The sequence below is a fragment of the Gopherus flavomarginatus genome, chromosome 16, assembly GCF_025201925.1.
Source record: "Gopherus flavomarginatus isolate rGopFla2 chromosome 16, rGopFla2.mat.asm, whole genome shotgun sequence".
In the NCBI taxonomy this organism is placed as follows: domain Eukaryota; kingdom Metazoa; phylum Chordata; order Testudines; family Testudinidae; genus Gopherus; species Gopherus flavomarginatus.
This window is the reverse complement of record NC_066632.1, coordinates 27,473,614-27,488,055: the sequence shown is the minus strand read 5'-3', so window position 1 is coordinate 27,488,055 and position 14,442 is coordinate 27,473,614. Positions and strand designations below refer to the sequence as shown.

The following is a 14,442-nucleotide window of genomic DNA, read 5'->3' as shown; positions in this document are numbered from 1 at the left end:
AATTATAGTAATTTACCTGCACACAACCTCCTACCCATAGAATGTTTATTTCTAAAGATGTTTAGATACTGGATTTGTTCCTCATGGGATTGACTTATGAATCAGAAATTTAACGTGACAGAAGTATAGCCATGTTAGTATTACTTGTACTGAGATCTCAGGATTAATGTATGTCTTGCTCTTTGCTTAAGAGTGACCATTAATTACATGTGAGTAAATTAACTACAGTAACTTCTCACTTAACATTGTAGTTATGTTCCTGAAAAATGCTAGTTCAAGTGAAATGATGCTAAGCGAATGCAATTTGCACATAAGAATTAATAGAAATCGTGGGAGGAGGGTTAGGTCCCAGGGAAATTTTTTTTGCCAGACAAAAGACTATGTTATATACATACACACACGGTATACATTTTAAACAAACACTTTAATACTGTACCCAGCAATGATGATTGTGAAGCTTGGTTGAGATGATGGAGTCAAAAGGTGAGCTATTTCCCAGGGAATGCCTTACTGCTAAATGATGAACTACCACTTGGCTGAGCCATCAAGGGTTAACACATTATTAGTGTAGCCTCACACTCTACAAGGCAGCACGAATGGAGGGAGGAGACACCATGGCAGGTGTGTGTGTGTGTGTGTGTGAGAGAGAGAGAGAGAGAGATTTGCATTGCCCCTGTAAGTATGCTGATCTCCTTCTAAATACACTGTTTTTTTAAGTAGATCTGCAAGTTGAGACAGCAGTTGCTGCTGCCAGCAAGCTCCCTCCATCCAGAGTCCTGTGGTGTCCCCACCCTTGCTCTGTGGAGATAGGGTACAGGAGTGGGGAGAGGGGAACACCCTGACATTAGTACCCCTCTTCCTTTCTCCCCTCCTCCCCTCGCCCAGCAAGCAGGAGGCTTCTGGGAGGAGCTCCAAGGCAGAGGAGCAGGAGCAGCACAGGGCAGTGTGGGGAGGGACAGCTGAACTGCCTGGCAATTGATAGCCTGCTGGGCAACTGCTGCACAGGGTACTTAGGGAAGCTGATGGGGAGCTTTAGGTCCACCCTGGTTTCAAGCCCCCACCAGGTAGCTCCAACAGGCTGCCTTTTCTGCAAGCAGTGAACAAAGCAGGTGACTGCCAAACAACTTATAAGGGCGCATTGTGCAACTTTAAATGAGCATGTTCTCTAATTGATCAGCAATGAACAACACAGCATTAAGTGAGGAGTTACTGTAGATGATTTGTACAGAAGCAAACCATTAAAAAGTGCATACATCGCAGCACAGTGAAAATTATTTTATAGCATATCCGATGATATGAGACTGAACTGGAGTCCAGTATAATGGGACTTGTATGTGCCGTAACTTTATTTCTGAAAACTTGGCCTGTTCAAGGTTTTTCCAGGTCTCTCTTGTGAGGTGACATCCATCAAACACAAGTTTCCAGGTTGGATAGCAGACTTGCTGCCAAAAATAGCTCCAGCTTGAAGGATCTGCAGCTACATGTTCTAAGAAATAAAATGCCCCACCCTAGGGAAACAAAACATTTATAAATATTTTAAACATGAAGGAACTGATATGCAGTTAGCATAACTTTTCTTTGTGCTCTTAAAACTCAGTTTCTGTTCTGCCTTTTCTCCCTCACCAACACTTGGAATTGAGGCTTTCTTTGCATACATTTCAGTCAGTATCAAAATACTTCCCCCCAAGTTGCTCTTTTAATCCTGTACATTTTAAAATAAACAGAAAATTACATATTTTTGAAGAGGTGTTTAAAATCCATATCAATAAGTTCTAAAAAGACAAAAGATGTGCTTGCTTAAGCACCTGGTTTCTCTTTCACAGTAATCAGTACTTTGTGTTTTTGTTCAGAGTAAAACTACTAGGATGTGGTTTTCAAAGGAGCCTGCGAGAGAAAGAAAGAGAGAGAGGCTTAATTCCCATTAAAATTAATTGGGATTTGGAAATACTTAGGTCCCTTTAAAAAATCCCATTAAGGGTGAAATTCCTGCACAGGAATGGAACAGTTGAGAATCAGGAATGGGGAGTTTTAACCCAGATGGAATTCTTTACAGAAAGTTATGAGCAAATAAAGGGAATGGAGTTAACGGAATGGTTATTTCAACCTTAAGGATGAGATCAGCACTTCTTGTTAGATGTTAAGTGATTTGTCCAAGATAACACAGTGAGTCAGTGGCAGAGCAGGAGAAGAATCTAGATCTCCTCACTAGCAGAGCTGAGATTTCCTGTCCATTGGACCATGCTGTCTAGGAATGCTCTAATATTTCACCTATAACGTCCTAGAATTTTAAACTTCACAGACTTAATATTTTATCCATATCTGGTGTAGATGGAAATGACCAATCTTTTGATATCCCCCATGTAAAATTTAGATACTTTTTTTGAGTGGGGCGCTGTGCTAACTGACAAGATATTTCACCATGCTAGACTGAGAATTTGCTTTTTTCTAAAAGAAAAATCCCTTGTAGGGAAAAAAATTAAAATTCTGCCTTAAATTGCATATGTTCCAATTGCCACTGAAGTTAGTGGGAGTTGAATACACAAAACACAGTTGGCCTAAGAATAATGAGGCAAAGTGACCAGTAAGATCCTACTGCTTTGCACCTCTTTGGTATGCAAAGTGGATATAAGTTCAATTTAATTGGCCAGATAAATGAGGTTTGTGGCAGCTTTGCATCTCCAGAGTGGCAAAAAGCTGAAGGTCACTGGTGAATCCAGTCCAGTGGCTGTAGAATAGGTAAAGTAATATAGGAAATATAGGAAATAATAATATAGGAAATATCTTTTCTTAAATACTTACAGTTCTGAGTACTCTCAAAACTTCTTTCAAGACACCCTCTATGCTTTGCACTGAGCACAGAACCAAGGTGCAAACCACTGCATCCATAGAGCTGTCAGCCACTTGGTTCAAGTCCTCCCCTGGGGTCACCAGGAAGGACTGAAACTGGAGGTGCTGGTTCTGTGCCATGCTCTTGGCGAGGCCATCCTGGAAGTTGAGTGTTGTGTCAGTGCAGGTAATTTTGCAGCCAGGTGGGTAGAATTGGAAGTTAGCGCCAGTGCCAGTCCCAATTTCCAGCAAAGTCAGTTCCCCCGAGGAGCCTGCAAACTCCTGCAGGTTGCAGAACAGCTCTTGTTTGTGCCCTGACGCCCTCCGGTTGTAACTCACAGTTAACTTCTCCATTACGAAGGGAAAGAATATCTTCTTACAGAATGGGTCCCATATGCCCAGGAACGATAGCAAGTATATAGGCAGGGCAAGCAGCTGCACGCAAATACGGAGAAACAGGACCACTGCCTTTGCCATTCCCACTTCTAAGTAGGACCTGCCCTGAGAAGAGCCTCTTTATGTAAAAATAAGGGCCCCTGAAGTTTATGCAGAATGCAGAGTCTATGAAGCAGCTCTGTTCGCTTTTGGGATTATTTTCTGCTCTTTGTACTAATCTAGTAGGCGGCTTCTACAGCCAATTTCAAAATCCAGTGTAAAGGTCCTGGCTGAAACTTGAGCAAAAAAGACCTACTGCTTGGTTAGGAACAGCTGGCACAGTCTCGAAGCTGGGTGGTTACGTGGTGAACTGGTATAGGTTGGATCCTGCAGTGTGGAACTTGCGACATGCTGCAAATCCCTAAAGCGTAATGTTTAGCAAGTTTCAGATGACCGTTTCAACGCTCTCTTAAAGCAGCCCTGTCTCATCTTCAGTGTTGTGGCTAAGGGTTTGTCTAGAAGGTGGGAGACCTTGAGTCCAGTCCCATGCTCCAACTACTCTTTATTATTTAGCCACAGGGGAACAGCTTCAACAGGAGAGACTGAGGGAGCCCTATGTCAGACTATGCTATAGCTCATTGGTTAGAGAACTCTCCTGAGAGGTGGGAGACCCCTATTCAAATCCTTTGTCTATTTTTGGCAGAGAGGGGGATTAAACCTGGTTCGCCCACATCACTCCCATGCAATTGTGCTAACCATTTATTTAAAACGTATAAGGTGTCTGGCTCCTTCTGAATGGGACCTGATCTGGTAGGTGGTTTCTGAGCATGCCTACCAGTTTGAGCCCTGAACGTGATTTATATGGCTGAATTCCTGTTTTTCACCTAGTGTGTGGATCATTCTGGGGGTTAGGTGGGAAATAATGTCCTGATGCTTACACTGAAGCAGAAACTTAGGCGGCTTGGGAACTTTTACTCGGAAAGCTTAGGTGCTGCGTGAACTTAAGCACCTACAGATTGTTGAGGTTCCCCTGAGACCTATTTCCACTTGGTTCCCAGAGAACTCTGTTTGACTTCAGTCTCAATACTCAGGTGCTTTTATTTGGCATACAGCAAAGCTATGTGGAGTTAATCAAGCTCAAACGTAGGAGGTGGGTATGGGCATACCACATATTCAAAGTTACACAGCAAACCGCTTCCTTTATATACATTCACACAATACAGTGCATCACATTTTTGGGGTTGGCTTGGTCATTTTGTAGGAACCAATCCCTCTTCTACAGCATGTTCTGTCCATGCCCAACTTACTCTTCACCGCATCTTGTGTTCCAGTCTTCTCTTATCCATTGTTAGCTTGTTTTTAGTAAATGATTCTCTGGGTATTCCCCCTCTTATTTTAAGCTAGCTCAGACATTCTGTCTTTTAGCTCAGTGACTATTTACTTATCTTAGCACAAATGTTTTGTTTTCAGCCTGCTGATCTAGTTACCTTCCTAATCCTGTCTTCCAAGAAATGAGGCCTCCCCCGTGTTTAATGACTCATGTTAAGCCAGGCTTTCACAGGTTTTGGCAAGAGTTTTGTGGCTCATAGTGCAGCCAAAACTGGGACTTAGGTGCCTAAATCCTGGATTCCACCCCTTCTCTATACTTTGCATCAAGTACTGCACCAGGATTCAGCAGAGAACTTGGGCTACCACAAATTTCTCAATGTGGAGGTACTGATTCTCAGCAATTTTCCTGAAAAGAAACTTCTCAAAGTTGCCTTCTGTGTAGATAACTCGGCATCCCAACAGATAGAACTGGAAGTTGGCTCCAGTGCCACAACTAATATCCAGCAGCACCAGCTCTTCTGATGTGTTTGTAAACTCCTGCGTGCTGCACCAGAGCTCCTGTTTCTGGTCAGAGGTCTGTCTGTTGTAAATGATGGTGAATCTTTTATGACAGGTGGGAAAATATCTTCTTGCTACAGATGAGGTCTCACAGTCTCAGGAACAATAGCAGATATGCAAGCAGGGCAAGGAACTGTGTAGAAGCATAATTAGGAGCATTGCTATCAGCGGAGAGGAGAGTTTGAACCTGACCGAGCTAACAGTGTTGTGGAAGAAACAGTCACATCTGATGTTGGGGGAGTTCTGTTTCTCTTTTGCATTTCTTATAAGCTATAGTCGTAGAGCTGTGCCAAAATGTACTTACCCCACATCAAAGGAATCCAGCTTGAGGCAGCTGTTGTGATAATACCCTAATACAAATTTCTTGCCTCCTTTTTTGTTCTGCAGGAGATGCTATCCCAACCCCTTAAACTACAGAAGATATTGCTGCTGCCTCCAAAGTCAAGCATGACCTTTCCCTGCATGGAAACAGGTGTTATTTTTAGTAGGTTGAATTTTTTTCAAAGCACTTTATAGCCCATGAACGCATATGAGTCTCTGAGGTGCTACAAGGACTCCTTGTTTCTATTAACTAGCTCATTCTCTAGGGGCTTGGCTACGCTTGAAACTCCAAAGCTTTGAAGTGCGAGTGTGGTCATGGCACCAGTGCTGAGAGAGAGCTCTCCCAGCACTGCAGGTACTCAGCCTCCCCGAGGGGATTAGTTTACAGCGCTGGGGACGGCGCTCCCAGTGCTGGGGCACTGTTCACACTGGCGCTTTACAGCGCTGTAACTTGCTGCGCTCGGGGGCGAGGTGTTTTTTCACACCCCTGAGCGAGAAAGTTGAAGTGCTGCAAAGCACCAGTGTAGCAAGGCCTCAGTGCCCAGAAGGGAGGTATATAGATGGACTAATGATGGTACAGCGAGGTGAAGTAACTGGGCGTAAGGTCTTGCAGTGAATCAGTGCAGAGCTCAAAGAATTCAGGAGTCCTGGCTCTTAGTGCTTTCTGCTGGGTCGCACTGTCTCAGCATGTTCCTCTTTTAAAACAACTCATGAGCAGAGACCAATTTTGGCATGTATATGCAGACATTTATTTAAGCAGCACTTGGAAGAGTTTCCCTCAGTGTGAGCCAAAATCCAATATTTATGTCACATGCCAGTAGCCTGAATATTACTTATTGAAGCTCAGTACAGTTTAAACACGCACTCTGGACTAAAACAAGTTCCTGTTTATCTTACGTAACAATCATAGCCTTTCTTACTCTTCCTTGACTTTAGACTACAGTGAAAGAAGATATAGCCTGGGGCTGCACAGACAAATAAATGAGTATTCAGGATAACTTACATTCCGATTCACAGAAGGTTGGTTGGTTGTTTTTTGTAGATGGTCTAATCATATGAGCCAGAAGACACTTTAGACTGTTTTAAGATACTGTGGAGTTTGTTAATATGGGTTTTATGCGCTTGGCGTGCTGGGGCCTGGAGCCGCCCCTGACTGGAAGACAAGACTCATGGGGTACTATTCTCACCCCTGCCACTGTCCTCCTGTGTGAACTTGGCAGAGTCACTTAATCTGTCTGTGCCTCAACTTCTCATCTCTAAACTATGGATAACATTAATTTTGCTGACCGCTTAATGAGAAGTACTATGAAGTCTGGGATCAATATTTGTAAAATGCTTTGAGATTCTTGGTTGCAAGGTACATAGTATTATAAAAGTGCACAGTATATTGATACTGTCTTTCCCACCTGAAACTTTGATGCAAATTTGTTTAAAGAAATGTATTCAAGTTTGAGTGTATGGTCTTGTTCCTATAGTTGCCTTTCTTTCTATCAATTACTTAGTGAAATCCATTTGTTCCAGTGTTGATCTCCTGGGTTAGACTTAATGAGCCAAATTCACACTTGGTGGAACTCCAGTGGAGTTGCATTTGCTTACACCAGATCTGAATATGGCCTTACACTAATCAGGGAAAAAAAACACTATACAGGGGCTAGTGTTTACAAAAATGAGTTACCTGCTCCCCCTATTGGTAACAAAGCAGAGAACATAATCAAAGTACAGTATTTTCAACTTTATTGAGAAGCCTATGTCTCTAGCAACACCGTGGTTCTGTAGCAATTACAAAAGACAAACACAATGTATTTTGTTTTAATTTATCAAAAGTACTTTCAGTGCAGTCTGAGTGGATATGTCTAATGCTTAGGTTTTTCCTTCTATTATCTTTCAGTAAGATATGAGCTCCCTGCTATTTGGGGGCCCCTGGCTACTCTGTTGGCCTTAACTAGTGCTAATTACCCTGCTATAATGGGCAGCGGCGGCTCCAGGCACCAGCACTCCAAGCGCGTGCCTGGGGCAGCAGGCCGTGGGGGGCACCCTGCTGGTCCCTGCGAGGGTGGCAGTCAGGGAGCCTTTGGCGGCTTGCCTGCTTGAGGTCCACCCGTCCTGCGGATTTAGTGGCAATTCAGCAGCAGGTACACCGAAGCCACGGGACTGGCGGACCTCCTGCAGGCAAGCTGCTGAAGGCTGCCTGACTGCCGTGCTTGGGGCTGCAAAAAAGCTAGAGCCGTCCCTGGTAATGGGAGCATTTTGTTGTGCAGATTGCTGTTTCAAATCTGATTTAGACTGATGAGCCTGGATTCCCAAAGTCCAAAGGGACTCAGGCATTGCAACCCCAAGCAACATGGTACCCAGAAAGTCACAGGAACAACACTGAGATCCACAAAGCTTGACTTAGGCATCGAGGCTCTGTATATGATGAACGAGGCTCTGTATATGATCAGTGCCTTAGAATGTGATCTGCAAAAACTAGCAGGTCAGTCAGTGAAAAATGCTGACCAGAGCTTTGTCTGAAAACTGGGAGGAGCCTGACTGGCGTACGGACAAACATAACACCATAGTTAGGATAAGCTGTGGATGCTCAGTAAGTTTTCTCTGTTATTCTCATAAACCCAACAAGGCAATTTGGTTAGGCAGCTAATTGCTAAATAAGTATTGCTCTGACGTTATAAGGTTGCTAGTCAGGGATAAATACCCCTAGGAATTGGAAGGAACCACGGTGCTGAAATGACCTTGTTTCTCAGTGCATGGAGTTAGTTATTTCACAGCATATCCAATGATATGGGGACGAGTAGGATTCCAGGACAGGGGGGCACGTATGTGCCGCAACTTCAGTTCCGAGAACCCTGCCTTCTCCAGATCCTTCCAGGTCTCTCTAGTCAGGCAGCACCCGTCTCCCAGATATCTCCAGGTTGGGTTGTAGATCTGTTGCCAAAAGTAGCCCCAGCTGGAATGATCTGCAGCCACATGCTCCAAGAAATACAAAGCACCACCCTGGGAAACAAAGCAATCAAAATGCTTCAGGAACAAACAAGAGCTCTTAAAATCACCAACATCTCCCTTCCACTTTGGAGACACAACTCTTGGATCAAACTCCCCACATTCTGGCCATGTTCGGTTCAGGCTGATTTCTAAATATTATGTTTTCAGGAACTGCTACCCATAATCAATTATCTGTGGAGTCCAGTCAGCATTCCACCATGTTCTCATTCTGTCTTATTTCACTCCTGTAAGATTTAAAAAATACTATTTGGGGAAGCTACATGACTACAGAAAGGTTTGAGTTCTATGTGGAAGGGGAAGTATGCTCTTGTGATGGAGAGTCAGGACTCATGGAGTCTGTTCCCAGCTCTGCCACTACTGCTTTGTGTGCCCTTGAGCAAATCACTTAACTTTCCGGTATTCAGTTTTTCCATCTGTAAAATGGGGATGATCAGTACACTTACAATACCCTCCAAGTGGTGAGGGTTAATTCACTGTTGTTTATATAGCACGGTGAGGCAGGTGCCATTAGACAAGGATCGGGCATTCACTTCATTGGCAGTCTTGTGAGCTGCAGAACTGCTTCACAGAATCCACTGCTGGAGAGCAGATCTAGTACAGCATATTCCAGTGATTAAAAACACTGGATAAGTAGCAGAGCTAGTGCTGAGAGCAAACCTATTCAGAATATTCAAGGCAGTTTTTAGTGGAAGCTGGTGTAAGAGTTAGAGATTCTGATTTGAATTTTCCACCCATTTGTGAGGACGTTGCCAAACAAGTTTTTTTTCCCCTACCTTGTAATTTAGTTCCACAATGAAAACAAAATGTTTTGAATTGCCTTAAGGAATGTTCTTTATAGTCACAACCAAGGCTACATGGGAAACTTCTACCAGTTACACAGGTTAAACCCACCGGTGTGGACACTCATTAGTAGCTTTTTTCAGTTGAGCTTAAACTTGTTCCCAAGTGATATAAGCTAAACCAGTGTTTTTCAACCTTTTTTTAATTTGTGGACCCATAAAACATTTTGAATGGAGGTGTGGACCCCTTTGGAAATTGTAGACATAGTCTGTAGACCCCCCAGGGGTCTGTAGAACATGGGTAGAAAACCAATGAGTTAAGCCAAAAAAGGCACTGTTACACCAGAATAAGTGTGTCATACTGGTATAACTATATCTGTTTAAATTTATATCTTAAGTTATAATGAACAAACTTGCTCATGTAGACAAGGTCCAAGGGTAAGATACTAAAAACAATACGCAATGAGGTTATCAGTGAATATACAGCATTAACTTAGTTGGGCATAGACAGGGGTGGCTCTAGGCATTTTGCCTCCAAGCATGGCAGGTGTGCCTGCGGGAGGTCCACTGAAGCCATGGGACCAGCAGACCTTCCGCAGGCAAGCCGCCGAAGGCAGCCTGCCTGCCGCCCTCGCAGCGACTGGCAGAGCGCCCCCAGTGGCTTGCTGCCCCAAGCACGCGCTTGGTGTGCTGATGCCTGGAGCCGCCTTGGCCATAGATATGACAGGATACCGGATAGTGCACGATTTTGCAGTCCAAAGGATATCTACAAATACATTAGTAACACTGCAGGGTCCAGAGCGTCTGGCAGGCATGTGCTGACAGGCAATATTAGTAAAGAGAAAGAGTGAGTTTGGGGAGAAGAAAAGCGGGCAGGGAAAGAGGAGAAGTGCTGGGTAATAAAAACTAATCTCTTCCTGCGCAGCCTGGGATTCCAATCCCTCCAAAATGCACAGCCACCCACCCCTCCATTTATTGCTGTACTCTAGAAAGATGTGTCTTGTGTTGCCATGAAGTCCTGTAGCCTGCTTGAGAGTCCCTGAAATCACACACTCATGAGCTCGGTTTGAAGTGAGGGTGTTCCTTCAGAATTCCTCCTGATTGCCAGCCTTTTGCTGAACAAAGGTGCAGAGAACAGGAGTACTGGAAATTCTGGGCTATTGGATGAACAGTGAGCATTGCAGTAAGAACACTTGGGGAGGGTATCAGAACAGCCATCCAATTTCCTTCTAACAAGTGAGTTTCATGGAACAAGGCTCCCAGCTGTTCTAGCGTCAAGTTGTACTGTGGTTCTGCCACTCCTGCTCTGCATGGTGACAGAATTCAACTGCCATAACTAGAAAGGCAAGGGCTTATTTTTAATTCTCTCTCACCTTAATTAGGAAAAATAGCAAAGGCTCACCCAGGTAGAATTCCAGCCTCGTTTGCTGTGCAGCGTGCCGGGTAAGAGTGGGATAGCTTTCATCTTAATGAGAAAGTTACTTGCAGTTTCGCTTCCACGTTCAGACAATGGCAATTTTATGAGCACACTTCTTAGCTATGTGTTTTGAGATCAATGGACTAGAAAGATGGCACATTTATGCTTGATTCTTAAGCTTAAAGGGGGAGGGAAAATCAAGGGTAAGATTTTTAAGAAGCACTGAAATAACTTAAGTGTCTAAGTCTCATTTTTAAAAGCAGAACTTAGGCCCTGAAGTCACTTAGGTGCTTCTGAATATTTGACACTAAATCCATTAAGGGATATAGTCAGATAGTTTGGGCTTCAGATAAGGTGCTTTATAAATAATTTGTAGCATGCTTGCATGTGGATGTTTTAACTAAGCTAAACCATCTAATGCTTTTGTGGTTTAAAAGAATTCTAAGGGAACAGCTGTTTGAATGTAAACATCCCCTTGTTATATAGGGTTTGCACTCCAGTCATTGCAGCATTGTGCTAGTGCATGTGAACCAAAATTTGAATTGTCTGCTAACAGGAGTGGAGCAGATGAGCCTGTTTTCATTATCAGCATCATTGTGATTTTTTTTAAAGTTGGTTCAGTCATAGCTAAGCGGCTCACTAACTGGTCAGGTCTGTCTCCTTACAGGAACAAGGGAGAGAATGTTGTACTGGCTTTTATTTAGATGTTAGCCACATAAAGTCAGTCGAGACAACGTACCTGTCTTATAAGTGTGTGTGATAAATACTGAAATGGTGTTAAGTGACACAGCAAAGGAAATGAAGGTGGCCTGGTTCTGTCAGTTTTCCTTTTACTACTTTCTGTTCAGAAAACTGCTGGCTTCCAGACAAACACATACAAGTCATACAGGTCAGGGGTACATCATACAGGTCAGGGGTAGGCAACCTATGGCACACGTGCCGAAGGTGGCACGCAAGCTGATTTTCAGTGGCACTCACACTGCCCTGGTCCTGGCCACCAGTCTGGGAAGGCTCTAAATTTTAATTTAATTTTAAACGAAGCTTCTTAAACATTTTAAAAACCTTATTTACTTTATATACAACAATAGTTTAGTTGTATAGTATAGACTTATAGAAAGAGACTGTCTAAAAATGTTAAAATGTATTACTGGCATGTGAAACCTTACATTAGAGTGAATAAATGAAGACTTGGCACACCACTTCTGAAAGGTTGCCGACCCCTGCTCTAGGTGATGAAGGGTTGGCTATTGACTAGCCCATTCTGTGGACATTTGCAGTCTCTGCTCGTCGGAGAGCACAGGGACTTCTCCCTCTCTGCGTCCCTGCAGCATGTCTCAAAAGGGGGTTTACCCCTGCACACTAGGCCACTTGAGGGAGAGATGTGTCTCTGGGGCAGGTGGCTCCACACACGCTCCCATTAGACCTGTCTTTGAATAGCACAGCTTGGTTCATAAACAAAATAGCACTCCCCCACACCCTATGGTACTCATACTCACCAGCCTGAGCACTCGCAAGACTTCTCTCAGAACTTGCTCGATGCTGCGCACCGAGCACAGCACCAAGGTGCAAACTACCACATCCATGGAGTTGTCAGCCACTGGGCGCAGGTCCTCACCAGAGGCCACCAAGAACCGTTCAAAATGGAGGTGTGGGCTGTCAGAAATGCTCTTGAGGAGGAACCTCTCAAAGTTGGGGTTGGGATCAGTGCATGTCACCCGGCATCCAGGTGGGTAGAACTGGAAGTTGGCTCCTGAGCCTGTGCCTATTTCCAGCAGCCTGAGCTCCATTGAAGGGCCTGCAAACTCCCCTAGACTGCTGAACAGGTCCTTTTTCTGTTGGAAGAGTTTGTGGTTGTAGATAGTGGAGCACTTGGCCATGACATATGGGAAGATCTTTTTACAGAGGGGATCCCATAAGCCCAGATATGAGAGCAGGTACACAGGCAGGCTGAGGAGCTGGATGCATCGCTGGAGGAGAGGGATCAGCACCATCAGTGCAAAGAGGCGAATGCAAAAATCCTCAATCCCAGCTGTAAACAGAACGCCAAACCTGCTGCTATGTTCCAACTTTACTGAGCATTTCCTTCTCACTCTCCTGGCTAACTGGCTCATGCTGAACTGGTTATGTCCGGTTCCTCCAGCTGGCTGCCTTCCTAATTCTATCTTAAAGAGACAGAGCACTGTTTAGTCATAATTCTACAAGCACAACTGAAGTGGGATGCAACAGGGATAGAAATTGATTTGTTTCCTTACGTAATTTTGGGCTTAATCCTTCAAGGTCCTGGGTGCTGTGGCCTGGTGGGGCAAAGCACTTTATTATGTACTTAACTTTAAACACAGGAGTTCTATTGAAACTAATGGTACTACTCACAAGTTCAAAGATAAGCATGGGTTTAAGTGCTTTGCTGAAGTGGTCCAGAGCACTCACCACCTTGCAGGACTAGCCCATTGTCACTAAGAAGCAGCAATTCCAGACCTCAAGCACATTCTGGACCAGCCAGTATGGAGGGTGCTGTATTGTTATAACACTGTCTACTTTTAGAGCACCATTATTTTGGATATACTGCGACATGAGAACATAGTATCCTCTACTTTGTCAAGCCAGACCTAAAAACCTAAAGAAGGAGAACACCAGTTCCCTAGGCAACCCATTCCAGTGCTTCACTGCCCTCCTAGTGAAAAAGTTTTTCCTAATGTCCATCCTAATCCTCCTGCACTGCAACTTGAGACCATTACTCCTTGTTCTGTCATCTGGTACCACTGAGAACAGTCTAGAGCCATCCTCTTTGGAATCCCTTTTCAGGTAGTTGAAAGCAGCTATCAAATCCCCCCTCATTCTTCTCTTCTGCAGATTAAATAATCCCAGTTCCCTCAGCCTCTCCTCATAAGTCATGTGCTCCACCCCCGTAATCATTTTTGTTACCCTCTGCTTGACTCTTTCCAATTTTTCCACATCCTTGTAGTGTAGGGCCCAAAACAGGACACAGTACTCTAGATGAGGCCTCACAAATGCTGAATAGAAGGAAATGATCACGTCCCTCAATCTGCTGGCAGTGCCCCTACTTATACAGCCCAAAATGCTGTTAGCGTTCTTGGCAACAAGGGCACACTGTTGACTCATATCCAGCTTCTCATCCACTGTAACCCCTAGGTTCTTTTATGCAGAACTGCTGCCTAGCCATTCGGTCCGTAGTCTGTAGCAGTGCATGGGATTTTTCCGTCCTAAGTGCAGGACTCTGCCCTTGTTCTTGTTGAACCTCATCAGATTTCTTTTGGCCCAATCTTCTAATTTGTCTAGGTCCCTCTGTATCCTATCCCTACCCTCCAGCATATCTACCACTCTTCCCAGTTTAGTGTCAACATAAACTTGCTGAGGGTGCAATCCACACCATCCTCCAGATCATTAATGTAGATATTGAACAAAACTGGCCCCAGGACCGATCCTTTGGTCACTCTGCTTGATATCGGCTGCCAACTAGACATGGAGCCATTGATCTGTACCCACTGAGCCTGATGATCTAGCCAGCTTTCTATCCACCTTATAGTCCATTCATCCAGCCCATACTTCTTTAACTTGCTGGCAAGAATACTGTGGGAGATCGTATGAAAAGCTTTGCTAAAGTCAAGGAATAACATGTCCACAGCTTTCCCCTCATCCACAGAGTTTATCATCTTGTCATAGAAGGCAATTACGTTAGTCAGGCATGACTTGCCCTTGGTGAATCATGCTGACTGTTCCTGATCACTTTCCTCTCCTCTTAGTGCTTCAGAATTGATTCCTTGAGTATCCACTCCACAGTTTTTCCAGGGACTGAGTTGAGGCTGACTGGCCTGTAGT

At 44.2% G+C, this 14,442-nt stretch overlaps 2 protein-coding genes across 2 annotated transcripts; both read right to left on the bottom strand.

Annotated features, from left to right (window-relative positions):
• Positions 1-627: 627 nt before the first annotated feature.
• Positions 628-4,824, bottom strand: LOC127035467 (putative methyltransferase-like protein 7A). Its single transcript, XM_050925375.1, has 2 exons — positions 2,800-4,824; positions 628-1,508 (listed from the first exon to the last, which is right to left on the bottom strand). The coding sequence occupies exons 1-2, from the start codon at positions 3,301-3,303 to the stop codon at positions 1,272-1,274; spliced, it is 741 nt and encodes a 246-aa protein (XP_050781332.1). The 5' UTR covers positions 3,304-4,824; the 3' UTR covers positions 628-1,271.
• A 2,302-nt stretch (positions 4,825-7,126) lies between these two features.
• LOC127035469 (putative methyltransferase-like protein 7A) lies at positions 7,127-12,706 on the bottom strand. Its single transcript, XM_050925378.1, has 2 exons — positions 12,102-12,706; positions 7,127-8,400 (listed from the first exon to the last, which is right to left on the bottom strand). The coding sequence occupies exons 1-2, from the start codon at positions 12,594-12,596 to the stop codon at positions 8,164-8,166; spliced, it is 732 nt and encodes a 243-aa protein (XP_050781335.1). The 5' UTR covers positions 12,597-12,706; the 3' UTR covers positions 7,127-8,163.
• Between the last annotated feature and the right edge of the window lie 1,736 nt (positions 12,707-14,442).